Source organism: Octodon degus, unplaced genomic scaffold (assembly GCF_000260255.1).
Source record: "Octodon degus isolate 3935 unplaced genomic scaffold, OctDeg1.0 scaffold00089, whole genome shotgun sequence".
Classification (NCBI taxonomy): Eukaryota; Metazoa; Chordata; class Mammalia; order Rodentia; family Octodontidae; genus Octodon; species Octodon degus.
This window is the reverse complement of record NW_004524665.1, coordinates 4517216-4535336: the sequence shown is the minus strand read 5'-3', so window position 1 is coordinate 4535336 and position 18121 is coordinate 4517216. Positions and strand designations below refer to the sequence as shown.

Sequence of the window (18121 nt, the reverse complement as noted above, 5' to 3'; positions counted from 1 at the left end):
CAATTAACCACTAAGAAGAATATATGCAGTGTATTATTTGTTGAAACTGTCCTTCCGATATGATTTGAAACTGTCTCATTGCTATCTGTTTGTCAATAAAACTTTGGAAAAAAAAATAAAAAAAAAAGAAATAAAATACTAACTTTCCCCTGAAAAAAAAAAAAGAACTCTCCTTCAAATATTCTACTAAATTCTTGTCATTAAACAAATTTCTACACTGTAGAAAACACAATTTTAAAAAATCATTGGTTGAACCCAGTAATAAAGACAATATATGTTGGCCTTGACTTTTCCATTGAGTGTTGGCAAATGTCTTGAACTCCCGGTCCCAGTCTTCCAGAGTGAAAGAAGTTGAGCAAGTCTTTACTGTCAAATTTGGTAACTGTCTCAGTTGCCAACTGACCTCTGGCATGACTGCGACCGCCTCATGCCCTCTGTGCATGAGCTTCTCCACCACCGAGCGCATGGTGAACCACTGGCTGCCATCCATGGGCACCAACAGCAGCCTGCCTGCCTGGGCAAAGCCAGATGCCAGCAGCAGATGCACAAAAACTAGTGTAGGAGCAGGTGTAGGACCCATCGAGCAACTGCTTCTCAGAGATGTCCAGGTGACTAGACTCTATGCTCATGCAATGCTGAAAGAGTAGACACAGAAAAACTGTGCCATGAGAGGGTGTGTATACAGGTTCATTTAAATACATTACATGCCTTGCTGGTGATGTATTCATGACAACAAAATATGTGAGTGGCATTTGTGGAAATGCATGTGAGCAGGATTTCCAGACAGGAATATCTCATGATTTAGCTTTGGGGGAGATTCAAGCCTTGTGCTGTGATGTGAATTTAGAAATAGAGTTTGTAAGCAGTATATCTGGATGTTGAAGACTCAGAGAAATAGTCATAAAGTCAATCTGAAAGGAACCTCTATTACTGAAATTTGTCCCAAAACAAAATACAGATTTTATTATTACACTGCCAACAGCTCTTCTCTCCTGAGAATGGAACTGGCATGCCAGGTTGGAACACTGCAAAGTCCTTGCCCTTAACCCCTTTACTGGCAGTAGAACTGTGGTTCACAAATGATCTGTCATGGGTAAGTACTGCTTCTTCTCTTGTTTTATTTCCACCAGTGTATCTGTTCTGTTTCCAAATATTCTAAGTTTCTCCAATGCTAAGACTGACAACCCACCTACAGGACCATTCTAGGTATTAGATGGAATGTGATTGTCATCTGTTTTAAATCCCTTTCCTCTTGATACATCCAACTCAGATGGTAGTCACCTCCCCAGGACTGGTCAGACCATTGTGCTAGGTGTCTCTTTCTCTTTTCTCTCTGCTCCCACATTCTAAACACAGTGTGAGCTCACCCTATCACCCTGAATCCATCCTTCAGGAATCTGTGTGTCTCCCACATGGCACTGAATCAAGGGAAATGACTTCATGCTTCATCCTCCATCCACAGTATCCCTAATATGTCTGTATAAAGAAAGTACACAAGGAATGCTAGTACATAGGACTTAATGACTTTAGGCAGGTGTCTGGATGCCTTCCTGGGTGAATCCAGTGGTACAGAACTCTATCGGGTCACACACCCTCAGAATTCAGTGAAGGATTCTATAGTCAACTCAGAGGCATAACCCTGGTTATGAGCACAAGATGGTTCCTCTCAGGACACTAAATATTCCTAGACATTTGCTTAGCCATCAATTTCCTTGTCAACTGAGGCACTTTCAGATGAGTATGCTGGAGCTTTTCAATGTTTAAAGTGCTGCCTATGAAAAGGGGGTACAGCAAGTCTCAGACTGAATTCTTCCCACAGAAAGTTCAACTTGTTTCTAACATGAGACTAAAATCTTTTTGGAAAGCCCCAACTGGAAAAAAGCTGAGGCTCCTGCTTGGCCCATAGAGCTACAAAACATCCAAAAGTAAAAAATATGTTCTCATCCCACCTGTGTCATATTGTCTGCATCCCCAAGTAAGTATGACACCAGATTTGGAGGATTCTTCAAATTCATAGTTCTACAGATGAAAGAGAGAGCTATATGGAGTCATCCTGTGTCCCTAGCAAGGCAAGAAACCTCCAAGGAGGACTGGGGAGATAGCCCAACTGCATAAGTAGCTATCAGGCAAGCGCAAGGTCCCAAGTTTGACCCGCGGTACCAAAAGAAAAGAAAAGAAAAACACCCAAGGAAGCCTATTTTAGTCTCTTCTAAAAATATCCCATGGTGGGAATGGCATAAGTAGTCTGCCTGGTGGCAGGTGAAAACCAAAAGGAGAACAGAGAACAGAGTTCTTATGTGAATCGTGATGGAATTCAGGGTTGCTACCAGCTGTGGCATCTGGTCGGAAACATCTTCCAACCTCAGAGAAAACCTTAAGGTTGAGCTGGTTGCCTCTATAAGCAAAAAAGGAAGCTCCACCTAGCTCATGTCCCTGGACTGCTCACCTCTCGGCCCACCTTCAGGGTTCATCCAAATATGCTCACCCAGGCAAGAAAACAACCTCCTCAATTAAGCTTAGAAAAATGTATGGGTTAGTGCTGTTTCATCTAGAAGGTCAATCTTCTTTCAGCCAAAAAAGCCCACTCAAATACCTGAACAGGCAGAAAGACCCCCCACTTCTTTGTACCTCATATAAGCAAAGAATTTCAATTTTTTTCTTCTGTAAAATCAAGCAGCTGCACTCTGAAGGAGGAAAAAAAAATGCCACTGGTCCCATCTGACCCCAAAGATTCCAACCTCTGTGGACCTCAGAGAGTGGAAGGTATAGGTTCTCTTGATCTGGGGCATCGAGCAGCAGCTCTCTTCATGCAAAAATTTCCCAGTGACTCCACCCAGGCAGAGAGATTCCCTCCACAGATTTCATAGAGGCAGAGAGGAAAGACCCGCCTAATTTGGAAGTCAAACAATGGCTCAGCTCAGTTTGAAAGCTTATACAATGACCCACCCACACAGTTAAACTTCACCTCTGCAAGTTGTAAAGACAAGCACCTGTGACCTGCTCCATTTGGGAACTTAGTTACTCAATTCAGCTAAAAGTTGAAAATACTGCTCTACTTTGAGGAAAATAATCATCAATATCACAGAGTTAAGAACAGCCTCTGGTTGGCCCTCTTAGAAAGACACTACCTAATGGTTGCAGGATGCCACAGACCACAAAGAGGGGGACTATCTGACCAAAGAAAGCAACTCGTGACTGGCCTGACAAAGAGCCATTATAGAACCAGCCCACAGCTCTGATACAGTGCTCATTCGACAGTGGATGCCAGACAGCAAGTCCACCTCATTGCAGAGCAAAGGCAGATGCCCAGGCTCCTAGGGAGCTTGACATGATATGGACTGTGGCTGCCTAGAGCTGTCCCTAGGTGGTCCTTTCAGAATTACAGGGTACAACAGGTAGTGAAAGTCTGTCAAAGATCACCTGGAAAGGCCAAGAAAGGGAGCTGCCTCCTCAAATATGAAGATAACAATACAAAAACATAGGAATTAGGGTGAATCAGGCAATCACAGCAGGTCCAAAATGAGCTGATAAAGCTCTAAAAATACATTCCAAAGAAATGGATTCTATGAAATGACAGATAATTGAGAATAATATTCATGAACAAGTTTCATGAACTATGAGAGTGTATGGATTTAAAGAATTTAGAAACTAATATACAAAAGCAGCAAAAACTTGGGCAAAAATAGAAACAATAAAGGTGCATTAAATGAATGGAAAATACATGAGTCAATAGAAAGTTCCAATGGTAGAATCAACCATGAAGTATGAATGACTGAGCTGAATACATGATATTTCAAACTGTATATCCAGTAAGAAAAAAACAAAAAGAAAGACAAAGACATAAAAGATGACAAGTGACATGAAACACCATCAAAAGAATAAACTTTGCATTATAGAATGAGTTATTATAATCAAAGTGCTCAAAGAAAACAAGCAAGAATACTTTATGCATCGAAACTGACCTCATAGATGTAAAGCAGTCAAAACTGTCAGAGAAAAATAAGCTTAAGGAGGTCGTCAGCACCAGAACTGCCTCACAAGAACTGTCAAAGGCAGCTCCTTAAACGGAAACAAAAACAACAAGAAACATGAACCAGGAAATGGTAATAACCTCAGGTGTAAAACAAAAGCACAAATCCCAATGATCTGAGTACACCAGGCCCATTTCAGGATATTCTTACCACTGATAACAACAGTGCCTTAAATAATTATATCCCTCACACAATTAGAAAAACAAAACAATGAATGAAAATGATAGCTAAGATAAATTGAGAAGCTATATTCATGACAAAATATTGCAAGTTCTGACAGATAAAATATAAACATACAGGGAGACACAAGTGCAAAGCTGTAGCCAAAGTCGAGCAATAATGCAGCCATGTTGCAGGACAAACGCAGCCCTGAACAAGGTACAGCGCTCCCGCACCTCACCTGGAGGTTGCTTTCCAGACGCCCTGAGATGAGTGACAATCAGCAAAGTAGCAACATCATGCTTATTTTAGTATTTATATCTATTTTAAGGCTTTAGAAACCCTTCCCACACTCTTATAAACCTTGCTCACACTTTAAAAAACACTTCTAATGTTCTTAACCATTTTCTAAACTTGTAAACCTATGCAGTTTTAACAACATGCATGTATTGCATGGTACTGCAAAATCTGGCAATACAGCAAAAAAGTCCTTGATAATTTAGATTAATATTTTTGAAAACCCACAAAACAGTGAGTACATGAAAGTCGAGCTGCGAAATGGCGAGGGACTATTGCATTTAGCATTTATGAGGCCCTGGATGCAATCTACACACAGCGCCTAATAATAATAATAATAATAATAATAATAATAATAATAATAATAATAAAGTTAAGTTGTTATCAGCTTGAAATAGAAAAATCTAACAGCACAAAATAAAGAGAAAAGGACTCTGGACACATCGACAGAGAACCAACACATCACAAAGGAAGACAGCACAACAGAAAGAAGAAAAACATCTAACAAACAATGAAAAACTAATGGTAATATTCCTTCCCTGTCAAGATTACTTTGAATTTAAGTGGGGTAAATTCTCTTTGACAAAAGGCCCAAAGTGACTAAACTAATTAAAAACAAACAACAAAATGAAAACTTACCTATAGGCTGACTACATAAGACTCCCCATGCTTGTGAGGACAAACAGAGAACATAAAGGAGTGGGTGAAGGTACCCATAAAAATGGAAACAAAGAGAGAGCAGAGTAATTATCATTATCTTAAACAAACATAATTTCACTCCAAAGTCTTTTTTTTTTTTTTCTTCTTCTGTATTTTAGGGAAGAATCTATAGGGTGTTCAGGATCTCACTACTAAATCGGACTCATAGTGATCTACCTGTTTATAGCCTCCCAAGAGCTGGAATTACAGGCATGTGCCACCACACCCAGTCTCAATTACTGTCTCAGTGCACTCCAGTGGTGGGGCCAGCATGGCAGGCCTGGGGATCGAACCCCCGGCCCTTGTGTCTGCTTGTAGGTGCTTTAATCTGCTGAGCTATTTGACCGGCCCTCCAAAGTCTTAAAGACATGGAAGCTATTTCTATTAGGAAAATGTATAGCAAAAATGCCTACTTCAAAATTTAGGAAGAATCTCTTCGTGTTGACACACACCTCTAACACCAGCACTGAGGGAGGCTGAGGCAGTCATCACAAGTGCAAGTTCTGCCTGGCCAACTCAGTGAAACCCTGTCTTAAAGAACTAAAAGGGTGATGTAGCTCAGTGGTACAGTGGCCCAGCATTAGATTCCCAGTGCAGCAAAGAAGAAAAAGGAGCAAGGGAGAAAGAAAAAAGGTAAGAAGAGAAGGAAAGCTCATCTGAAATACAACTCCAAGAACTAGAAAAAATAAAATTAAAAAAACTAGAGGCAAAATTACAGAGCGAAAAATTGAGAAATATCAGAGCACTGATAAATGACATGGAGACTACAGAAATATTATGAAACATCCAGGAAACTGAAAGTGATTTTTGAACAAAAGATAAACAAAACTGAGAAAGTTTATCTAGGTTAAGTAAGAGAGAAGCAGGAAATAATGAAATCAGAAACTAAAACCAGATTACAACAAATAATGCATACATTCAAAGCATAATTAGAGACTACTGTGAATGCATGCCAACAAAAAGGATAATGTGGAGAAACAGATGAATTCTTATATTCTCACAAGCTTCTAAGCCTCATTAATGAAGCAACAGAAAACGTTAACTGATCAGATGTCCAGTTCTATCACATCTCTCAGAAAAAAGTGTCAAGGAAGGCAGTGAAGGCAAAGGTGAAGGCCAAGGCCAAGGAGAAGCAGCAGCAGCCTGGCCCCTAGCACCTTCATGGCTGCACCAAATATTAAAGAAGACCCACTGCCAATTCTTCTCCAACACTTCCAATAAATCCAAGAGGAAGAAATACTACCAAACTGTTAAAAGTCAGTGACACCCATGAACCAAACCCAGACAGGGACAATCAAAGGGTTACAGGCCAATACATCCCTGATAAATGTGTGAACAGTTCTCAACCACATGCAAGCACAGCAAGTTCAACAACATATTAAAAGGGTCATCAACCATGATCAAGTAAAATTATTCCTTAAATATAGAAATGGCCTGACCAATAGGAAAAGTCAAATTTTCATGTTTGTTGATAATTTGATCTTTGAAGTAGTAAAACCCCACACACACTCCACACACACACACACACACAAAAAAAAACAGACTAATGCAGTAAGGTTGAAGGAAACAAATGACATACACAAAAGTCAATAATATAGAAATAAATCATAAAAATAATAGAGAACAATCTAATTTAAAATATCTACAAAAAAATTTAGGAACAAATTAACCCAAGGGGATGAAAGACCCATATAATGAAAGATATACAACTTTCATTTTAAAAATGAGACAACACAAGTAAATAGAGAAATGTCACACACTCAGCCTGGGAAGAATTAACGTAAAAATGTCCAAAATATGGGTCCAAATCCTAAGGGAATCATCTTTAATACAATCCCTACCATAATATATTTTATGAAGGAACAAAAAGGACAATGCCAAAATTCATATGGATTCATAAAATGCCCAATTACCTGAGGCAATTATAAACAAGAAAACTAAAGCTGAAAGTGTCACACTATTTGATTTCACACTGTACAAAGGGATACTGATTAAAGTAGTACAGTAGAGTACTATCTGAGAAACAAAGAAACAGTGATCACCGGAATAGAATATAGAAGCCAGAAATGAACCCGCATACTTACCATCAACTGATTTGACACAAAGATGCCAACAATTCACAATGGATAAAATATAGTATCTTCAATACATACATTGGGGAAACTAGTCATCCACTCTTTGAGTGCAGTAGCTCCTTCTTTCATGTCAAATACAAAAATCAAGTAACAATGGATTAACCCCAGCTAAAGACCCAAAACTATAAAGCCACTGCAAGAATAATGGAGTTGGTTACTGTGGACAGAGATTTTTTTCACTTAACTCAAAACCATAGGAAAAAGAAAAAAAATAAGCAAATGCAATCATATCAAACTAAAGCTCTGCAAGGTAAAAGAAAAGCCCAGTAGTATGCAGAGATGACCCACCAACTGGGAGAAGCCAATCCACAGATCCAGAGAAGGTTCATCTCTGAAGTCCACACGCAGCCTGCACAACTCTCCACTAGAAAGCCTGACCTGGCAGCCTAGAACTAAGATCCAGTGCATTCCCATCTCAACAGGCCCTCACATCTGCTCCAGAGGACTGCGGTGTGCCTGGGAAGTTCATCCTTCACTCTGCTGAGTCGGGCTCCACCATCCTATCCAGCACGATCTAGAAAGCAGCTCAAGAATCTCTACACCCCTATCCTTCCTCTGGATGAACAAGGTCCCAGTGTCACTCATCTGCTCACCTGAAACAGACTAGACACAACTGCCACAGTACCTTTTAAAAGGGATCAACCTGTCACAGATTCATAGTTTTGAAAGAAATCATGCAAAGTGGGCACACATATTATTTGTCTTGAGAAATGAGCTATTTAAAAGCTTCTCTTCATCTCATAATTAAACCAAGGCAAAATACATATAGTAAAACACTCACCATCTTCGCCATTTCAAAGTGAACAATTCTGTGGCATGTAACGATCACACTAGCATTGTAGTCCCAAAGACAATTCCTTTCCCATTCAGCACTCCCATCTCCCCACAGCCTCTGGAAAGCCATGAACCTGCTGTGTCTCCCTGGCTCTGCCTAGTCTGGATGTTTCATATGAACACAATTACATTACCAGTGCCCTTTCCTGCTTGATGTCTGCAACACTTTCAGCTTATCCATTCTATAGCACCTACCCACACTTCATTCCTTTTATGGCTGAGTATCAGTCTGTCGTTCGAGTGTGCACATTTTCCTGACACATCCAGTGATGGCCATTTGACTTGCTTCCACCAGAAGGCTATTGTGAACAGTTCTTCTCTGAACATTCACAGACAGCTACTTGGTTTATCAGTTTCAGTTACTGAGGAACCACCAAATTGTTTTCCACAGGCCTGTACCACCACATGTTTATGAGATTTCCAGTATCTATGCACCCTAACAAACAACTTGTCTTATCACAGTATATTTGTCCTGGTGATTGTGAAACAGTACATACATTTTCTTTTTGCAATTTGCTACCAAATAATAATGTTTAGCATCTTAACATGTGCTTCTTTTTCATTTTACCTCTTATCTGGAAAAATGTCTATTCAAGGATATTGCCATTTTTTAATTGAATTGAATCCTCCATCTAATTTTGATAAGAAAATCTTATCACATAAAAGATAAGAAGGTATTTTCTGCCATGATGTGATTGATCTTTCGACTGTCTTCATGGTATTTTTGGATGCAAAACACATTATCACTTTGATGGACTTCAATTTCTTTTTCTTCATTTCTTGTGCATCTAGGGCCTTGAAGTTCTAATCTAGTGTTTTCTTCTAAGAACTTCTATAGGTTTATTTTCAAACTTACGTAGTTAGCTCATCTTATGTTAGTTTATGATATGGCACGGTGAGAGTCCAAGGAAACTCTGGGTATGAGTATTTGGTCTGCTTCTGCTCAAAAGACCACTGATGCTTCCTTTTCAGGGGATTGAAATCCTACTACAAAAGAAGGTACGAATGGCCATAGATGTTCACATTTACTTCTGTATTCTCAACTTTATTCCACTTATTGATACATAAAAGACATTTTTGAGAAAATCGGAGAACTCTGTGAACTTAAAAATATAAAAATTTGAAGAACTATTTACTTTACTAGTGTAATGATACTGTCATTACAAGGAATCAAGTTTCCTTAAATTTTATATTAAATATTTAGGGACGGAAGTACTTGTCAAGAACTTATTTTCAAGCATGAGAACCAAATGTTTTAAACAGAAAGAAATTAGGCAGACAAATACATTTGTCCACCAAAATGTTATAAATTAGTTGAATCTAGAAATGGATCCATGGATGCTCTTTACATTACACTCTTGACACAGTATGAGTGCGGAAACTTTGAGGAAGGGTTAAAATAAATAGGTTTGGTAGGTGAACTTGGACTTTTCCACTAATAGCTGAAATCATGTTTGGATTTTGAAATAAAGCCAGAACATCTGAATGAAATGGAAGAAGTACAAATCTTTTATTGTCGTGTAACCACATCACCCCTGTACACTGGCATGGTGACAAGGGCCCTGAATTGTGCAGCCTGAGCCTGAAGTACACAGTAGTCAGTTCCACTGAAACTTACTGGACTGAGAGTGATTTTTTTAATTTTTTTTCAAAAATAAATCAATTTTAATGCTCTCCTAAGTAATGCTCAATCATCTTTGTTAAAACTCTGAATCACCTCATTAGATGTAAATAGCCCATTAGCATGCAAGATTTGGTTACAGGAGATACTCAGGACAACATCCTCCATGGTGTCTAAGACAGTGCACAAACACACACACACACACACACACACACACACACACAAAACAAGCCCACAAATAGACATTCACCTAGAATATTATTCATGTATTTCTTAAGATTTGTTCAAGTATGAATGGTCACTTTTGCACCTGACAGGGTCAGTCAAATCCCCCTCAGGATTTATGCTGGAACCATGTACAGCACCTTGTGGATCTTTTATTAGTGTCAGCCCTCTGAATGAGTCACGGCCATCGCTTGACCAATTTGCTCTCTGTGAACATCCTCCAAAAAGCAAAGCAAATATTTCTGTGGTTTGGAAGAACAAACTCTAAAGGTCAACATTAAAAGCTTGGACTGCTGGTGGGGTACAGAAGGCCATGGAAACTTTAGGAGGTGGAGTCCAGAGAGCAAGCCATGGACAAGGGTCCTTGCAGGGGGCTGTGAATTTCATTCCTCCTGAGCCTCATACTTTGTTCCTGGGTTCATGCAGGGGGAAACTGCCTCCCCATCTCTCACCCAAGGTCAGGATGGCACAACCAGTCCGGGCTGGACTGCAAGTTCCAGGCTGCTGAGACAAAAATCAACCTTTGCCCTATTATAGACAAATGGCCCCAGGAGTTTTCTAAGAGTGACACAAAGTTGGTTAATTCCAGCACAAAAAATATAAGGGGAGAAAGTATTTGCTCACGATGGATTCTAGCCTGATAAATCTCACAAACTCATTAAAAGAATGCACAGTGACCATAGGCACACCACTGCCAGGCATTAAAATTCACCACTTAATCAAACTAAGGACTGGGAGAAGAAACAGCACAGGAGGACGAGGGGAAAGTGAGCCCTGAGAAGTAGACTGAAAGCAGACGGAGAAGAAAAACGAGATAAAGATGTACTTCCATTCCAAGAGTGAGAACAGAATTATTAAATGATATGGATACAATTACACTTTCAAAAAATACATAAAATCCAATCATTCCCCAATCTAGCTAAGAAGTCTAATTTTTAAAAATCAAATGGTATTGACATTGGAGGAATTAAAAAATTAAAACATCAAGTATGGAACATATTTCAATATTCAGGTTTGAGAATATCTAAAGAAATTGAAATCTTAAAACAACTAAATAAAAGTTAATCCATTTCACTAGAAAAAAAATGAAACCTGTGTACAACCAAGTAAGAACCTAATAATGAAATTGTTTACAATGCCTTAAGAAAAAGCTAAGTGTTAAAATTCCTAATATTCAAGAGCCTAAAAGCTATTGTTCATAAAAAGAACTCTGTCAAATTTTTTTAAAACATGAACATATAATTCACAAAAAGAAATAAAAATGGTCAATTTAACAATAGCAGTAGGATTTAAAAGTTTCATCAGCCATGCACAAATTTTTGTCCAGAAAATTTAAAACATTAGATAATGCCTGCAAACAGAGAAGCATACGCAAAGTACAACTCTTAAATAGACCTGATATGAGGGAGAGGACAGACAACATGTAAAAGCAGGTTCTCAGATCATTAAAGAATATAAAGAATACCATGTGCATACCATTAAACCAAGCAACCCTGTTCCTGGCACTTCATGCCACTGAAATAATAATAATAATAATAATAATAATAATAATAATAATAAAATCAGTGATACATTTGAAAGCAAAGAAAACAACTAAGGGTTTTTACTCTAAGTTATGTTGATTAAAGCAAAAGGCAGAAAAGGTTTAAATAATTCTCACTATTGGCTGATTTTAAAAATAAGGTGAAACCAGAGAGATATAAACAAAAGTATTAAAAGAACATGTGAAATGTTTAAATACTGGCCTGTGAATGTGTGTATTCAAATGGGAAAAAAGAAAAATTCAAGGCACAGACAGGTATGTCTACTATATTTTTACATTTTGTTTAAGCACACTGATGGGAAATTTGCATGAGTTAGACACCTATCTGTGTTCTAATTTCAAAACTTAGAAGGCATGTACAAACATTTCCTAGAACACTTTATCATTTGTGGAAATATACAGCTGGAATAAAATGTAGTTTTTACTAGCATTTTTGAGTAAAACAGTGTTTAAAGTTTGATCAGCAATTCGTATGCACCTAAACCAATTTTACACACATTCACATAAGCAAAGCCTGCTTCATGAGGTCTGAGAACCTGCATTTAGATAAACTGGAATGAAAGAATTGATTGCATCAGGAGGACAAGTGTTTCCAATGGAAGTGACATTGTGGTGCAGAAGAGGAATCTTTTCATTACTGTGCAATGTCCAATGCCCTGCATGTGCGAAAGGAGAGAGGACATACCTGAAGCAAGGGCTTTCCCTCATGGCAGTTGATTCCACCAACAAAGACCACGTTGGGCATCACGGGCCGGGGATAGTCGAAAACAAAGTCCGTGCGCAACAACCAGACTGATGGTTGGCTGTAGAGATCATACATGCTCACTGGTGTTTGGAGAATTTCAGCAGCAATTTCTAAGGCACTTTTATGGAAATAATTACAAAATAAACGTTCCTCGAGGTGGGTAAAAAGATTCTGCACTCTCTCATGGAAGGTCATGGTATCTGAGAGCCCTGAGAAAAATCTGGGAACATAAGATAGAGGAAAGGGGCACTGCGTACCTTCTTCAAGAAGATGGCAAAATATTACCCTGGCAAAGACCACCGATGGCAGTGAAAAATATTTGGCAACAACTAAGCCGCACACATCGAAAGGATCCATAAACACCGCATCAAAAGGAGTCTTTTTCAAATAGTCCACTATTTCCTTTGCATTAAACAAGCTCCTACAACGTGAAAAGGTGAGCTCAAAAAAAAGTTGGGACGACCCTGTTGCAATAGAGTACATACTTTGCTCCGGGGTTTTCCACTGAGTGTCAGCAAAGATCCAAAACGAATGATCCAACTCCTCCACGGTGTGAGAAGTTGGATAACTCTTCACTGTGAAATTCAGTGACTGTCCCAGTTGCCAGCTAGCCTCCGGCATGACGGCGACCACCTCATGTCCTCTCTGGACAAGTTTCTCCACCACCGAGCGCATAGTGAACCAGTGGCTCCCGTCCATGGGTACCACCAGCAGCCTGCCTGCCTGGGCAAAGCCAGATGCAAGCACCAGACACAGGCACAGAGGGAGGGGGGCAGGCGAGCATGCAGAAGCCATGGGGACTAAGCCAGAGCCTCCCAGCTGCTATAACACAGGCCGTGAAATTCAACACGTGGAATAAGTACAGGCAGAGCACGTGCCATGGAATGGGTGGAGCTTCACACCCTGACACATGAGAACACACACTGAGAATGATTTACTCAGAGCCATAAAGATCAATGAGGTACATTTGCTCGCAATCCTGCTAGCACATTGTTCAACAAGAAGGGTTGAACATTACTCAATTTCAGAAGTTCCAAAACAGTAGCAAAACCTTCCCCACATGCTGAAGCTACAAATAGACATTATGCAATGAATATAGACTTAGTAATAACAGAAAGATAGAATATCCCAGCATATTTCATTAAAATTTCTATTGCTAGAGATTGTGAAACAGCACAGTTTAGATGCTCTGTTCATAGGAGCCAGACTTTTTCTCAGAATGAAATTTTCAACCCAGCTCCCAAGGAATCACTGCAAGGCCCTCACTCTGACTCCTCACGGGCATCAGCTGTGCTTCCTGAGTTCCCTGCTCTGGAGGGACACTGCCTCTAGACTCTGTTGTTCTTCTCAGGTTTCTTGTTTCATTTCCAATCCCCTGGAGGCCGCTGAAACATGATCAGTACCTCACAGGCCTCAGCCCCCATGTGACCATAAACCTTCATGAAACCCAAGGTAGAAAGCCAATTTCCTCTTCCCAATTTTGCACCACTCCACACACAGCGCCTGGAGTGGTTGATGCATTGTGTTGACTTGAGAAGTTTGAGAGTTTAAGTCAGCTGGGGGCCAGCTCCTCACTTTATAAACATCCTCATCCTCAGCAAGAGGAGGACCAGAAACAGTGTGCATGTTACACCGCGCTAAAGAGGAAGAGCCTGCTTACAGTGTAAGAGAGAAAATGAGGCTTTTCCTCTCCCCTCAACCCCTTTTGCTCTTTCTGCCTTTGCTGTCTTCTGTCACCTTCAACTGTTACCACTGTGACATGCTACCTTGCCTGGGAGCAAGTAGATTACAGACTGAAAGCCACATAAACTGGGAGCTAAATAAACCTTTGCCTCATTAAACGTGGTACTGGGTATTTTGACTCAGCAAGTAGAAAAAGCTAAGACAGGGATTGGTCCCACTTTCCTCAACTGAAAAAAATATTTCATCACAAATTAACAAAGGTTCAGACAGATAGTAAGGTTAAGCTTAACAGCCTAAGTTGTATGGTAATAACAATAAGCTTCTCTTCTGGAGGTTTAACAACCTAAGTTTGCAGACCAAAAATGAGAGAAAAAGGAGGCCTGCAAGGAAAGCCCACATTTTGGCCCTAGCTTTCGAAGGTCAATTAAGCCTCAGGACATATGGGAACCTGTACTGTAACATCATGCAACTCAGTTGTGTCCCAAATTTTCTGATCAAGGAGATTATGGGGCCAAAGAGGAAAGTGATCAATGATGTAGAGTGTGCCTGAGGAGAGTCACAAGGAGAGAAACATTTTCTCAGTCTTTCACAGACAGCAAATTTGTCAAGCAATGGCCGTGACTCATCCACATGGCTGACACTGACAAAGGTTCTACAATCTGAGGCACAAGAACTCAGGATAAATCCTGAGGGTATTTCGCTGACCTTATCAGACCCAAAAGCTACAACTCTTGTTGCATAGGTCCTGCTTTACCTTGGTCTTAACCATCCAGCAGAAAAGTATAAAAACGAAATATAAGAAGTAAAGCCATGCTGTTATGTTGAGCTGTAGGGGACTTAGGTCAACAATTTCTGACATTGCCAGTCAAGCGGAAGACCCAATACTATTATGGGCTACTGGACTCTTTTAGAGTATTTTTCTGAGTTTCCACACCTATAATATTCAAGTAATGGAACTTAACAAAAGAAGGGTATACAGATGAATGTCCATTTTGTATCTGTGTATTCAAAGTGGCTAGGATAGATACATAGTTACATTCTCTTAATGAATAGAGGGATTTGTTCTAATGGTGTTTGCAAATAGAATATCATGTCCGCATCTTGTACAGCAGTTAACCACTAGGAAGAATGTATGCAGTGTGTTAATTATTGAAACTGTCCTACCAATTTGGTTTGAAACTGTCTCATTGCTATTTCTCAATAAAATTATGGGAAAAATGATTATAAAAAAAAAGATGTGGTGTTTTGTTTTGACTTTTGGTTTTCTAGAACAGGGAATTGAACCAAAGGACTTTGCACTAAATTAAATCCTCAGGACTTTTTATTTTAATTGTTATGTTGAGACAGGGTCTCACTAATTCACTAAACTTTCTAGGCTGACCAGGAACTTGGGATATTTCTACCTCAGCTTCCCACAAATGGGACTGCAAATGGGTACCCTGTCCACAAGCTCCAAGATGCATTTCAATCAGATGGATGCAGAATAGAACTAGATTTAAAAAGTGTCAGGGCAACTTTGTTTACCTATGAGTAAACAAAGAAAAGTAGAGCTGGGAAATAGCTCAGCGGCATAAGGGCCTTCCTGGCAAGCTCAAGGTCCTGAGTTTAGGGCCAGCCATATAACTCAGCAGACTAAAGTGCCTGCTTAGGCAGAGCACAGTGCCTGGGTTCAATCCTCAGCCTGCCTTGCCAACGCTGCCCCTCGAGTGTGCTGAGACAGTGATTGAGACTGGGTGTGGTGGCAAGTGCCTGTAATTCCAGCACTTGTGAGGCTGAAAACAGGAGAATCACTACTAGTCCGATCTATGTGGTGAGACCCTGTAGACCCTGTACTAAATACAAAACATAAAAATAAAAATAAAAGATAAAAAAGAAGGGCTACTAGAATTCGGTTCACAGAAACAACCATAAAAATGCTTAACTATCAAACATTATTGTCTCAAAAATAAGTTCCATCAAAATAAAGACTTTACTGCAATTTTTAAAAGAATATGTCAAGTCTATAAGTACTGGCCTATGATGACATCCACAGTCCATCGCAAAAGAAAAAGATGAGGTAAGAATATGTATCTCTCGTTGATCTTATATGAATATGCATATTGTGTTTCTTACATAAGAGAAATCATGTGATACTTGAGAATACATCTGACTCATTTAACATTATGTTCTAAATACTTCCAAGAGTTTCACATTACATTATTTTCAAATATTTTAGTATGTGCTAATTTATTTATACTACTAGATATTCTTAGTCCACTGCAAAGAAAGTTTTATGCCATTATCTTTCTGTAACCTTTTTTGTTTATGTCTTGCACTCTGAGTAACTACTTTGCACATAATGACAGATTGTGCATTAGATATTATTCTTCTCTCATGATATGTTGATGAAATTTTATGTAATTTTCATAAAATAAAGAACAGAAGTAGATTTGCATTTTATTGGGTCTTTCAGATTTCACTGATTCTCTCTGGTCCTTACACTAGCAAGACAATATGATGTTGGCACATGTGGGTCTCATTTATTTCACATATGAATATGGTCTCCAGTTCCATCCATCTATGTATAAAAGCCTTGAGTTTATCTTTTTTTGTGTCTATGACCAGCTCAGTCTGTCCTAGGTGCAGGGTTGGCATGACATGTGGTGCCAGGGATTAAGCTGTGGTCCCTGCACTTGCCTAAGCAGGAGCTTTAGACCACTGAGCTATCTTGCCAGCCCAAGTGTATCTTTTTTTATAGCTGAGTAATACTCTAGTGTGCAACACTATCATGTCTTTTTTAATCCATTCCTCAGTTGATGGGCTTTGGGGTTGTTTCCAAGAGTTAGCTATGACAACTTATGCTACTATAAACATGGGGGTGCACATTATATTGCTATGGTATGATGTTTTTAGTTCATTTGAAAAAATACTCAGAAGAATAGCTGGGATGAATGGGACTCAAACTGTAGCTTTTTTACGAATCTGCACACTGATTTCCATAGTGGTTGTACCAGTAAACTCCCACCAACAGTGAAGAAGAGCTTCTTTTTCCCCATAGCCCCTCCAGCATTTGTCATTGGTTGACTTCTTGATGATAGCCACTGTTTCCTGGATGAGATGCAATTACAGTGTCATTTTAATTCCAATTTCTCTAATGACCAGTGCTGTTCAACATTTTTTCATATATTTATTTGTCATTTGTATTTCTCCAAAATTAAACTCATTTGTATTACCATGCACTAAACTATAGTCAAAATGGATCAAACATTTAAATATTAAAACAGAAACACTAAATCTACTGGACAAAAAAGTAGGTAGAAATCTTGAAGACATAGGGGTAGCTAGAGAGTTCATAAACAAAAGCCAAATGACACAGGACATAATTCAAAGAATCAACAGATGGGATCTCATCTTTTCAAAAGTCACTGTAAATCAAAAGAAATCACCAACAGAGTAAAAAGAAAGCTCACAAATTAGGAAAAAAATTTACCTTTTTGACCCTCAGACAAAGGACTTCTATTAACAACATATAAAGAATTTTTTAAAAATGACACCCTAAAATTCAGACACAATCCAAAAGTGGGCATCCGAGATGAAAAGCAGATTTTATTCTTACATTTCACTTAATGCAGTAGAATGAAATTTTGCATTACATACATGTGTATGTATATAAATATATACATATTTATTTAAAATAATTTCAACAAATTGGAAAGAAATGATAGGAAACTGTGAACAGTGCCTTCCAACAGAGGATGGCATAGGACTGGTAAAAACAAAACCTTAATATCTCACTTTGTTTGAGTGATTTCAAGGAACAATCTTACACTGGGAATGATGTACAATTACCTCACCATCATGCACATACCCATAAGTAATTGTAAAGAGTTAACAGAGTTTTGTGCCTTAACTGTAGAAAATTATAAAAACCCCTTGTGCTTCCTGTTATCTACTCTAAGTATCCAAAAGAAAGATAGAAAGAAAGAAAGAAAGAAGAAAGAAAGAAAGAAAGAAAGAAAAAAGAAAGAAAGAAAGAAAGAAAAAAGAAAGAAAGAAAAAAGAAAGAAAGAAAGAAAAAAGAAAGAAAGAAAGAAAGAAAGAAAGAAAGAAAGAAAGAAAGAAAGAAAGAAAGAAAGAAAGAAAGAGCCTGCTCAGGTCTTGACGCAGAAA

The 18121-nt window shown here is 38.9% G+C and overlaps 1 protein-coding gene across 2 annotated transcripts in view; it reads right to left on the bottom strand.

Moving 5' to 3' along the window:
- The window catches only part of LOC101575991 (UDP-glucuronosyltransferase 1-8), a 200441-nt gene that overhangs the window by 177283 nt on the left and 5037 nt on the right, over positions 1-18121 (bottom strand). Inside the window, exon 1 of one of the 2 annotated variants that reach the window (XM_023722285.1) lies at positions 12230-13099. The exons of the other annotated variant lie outside the window; for it this stretch is intronic. Coding sequence (XP_023578053.1) covers positions 12230-13084 — 855 coding nt within the window. The 5' untranslated portion in view covers positions 13085-13099. Of the gene's footprint in view, positions 1-12229; positions 13100-18121 lie in introns of those variants that run through there. 2 annotated transcript variants of the gene reach the window in all.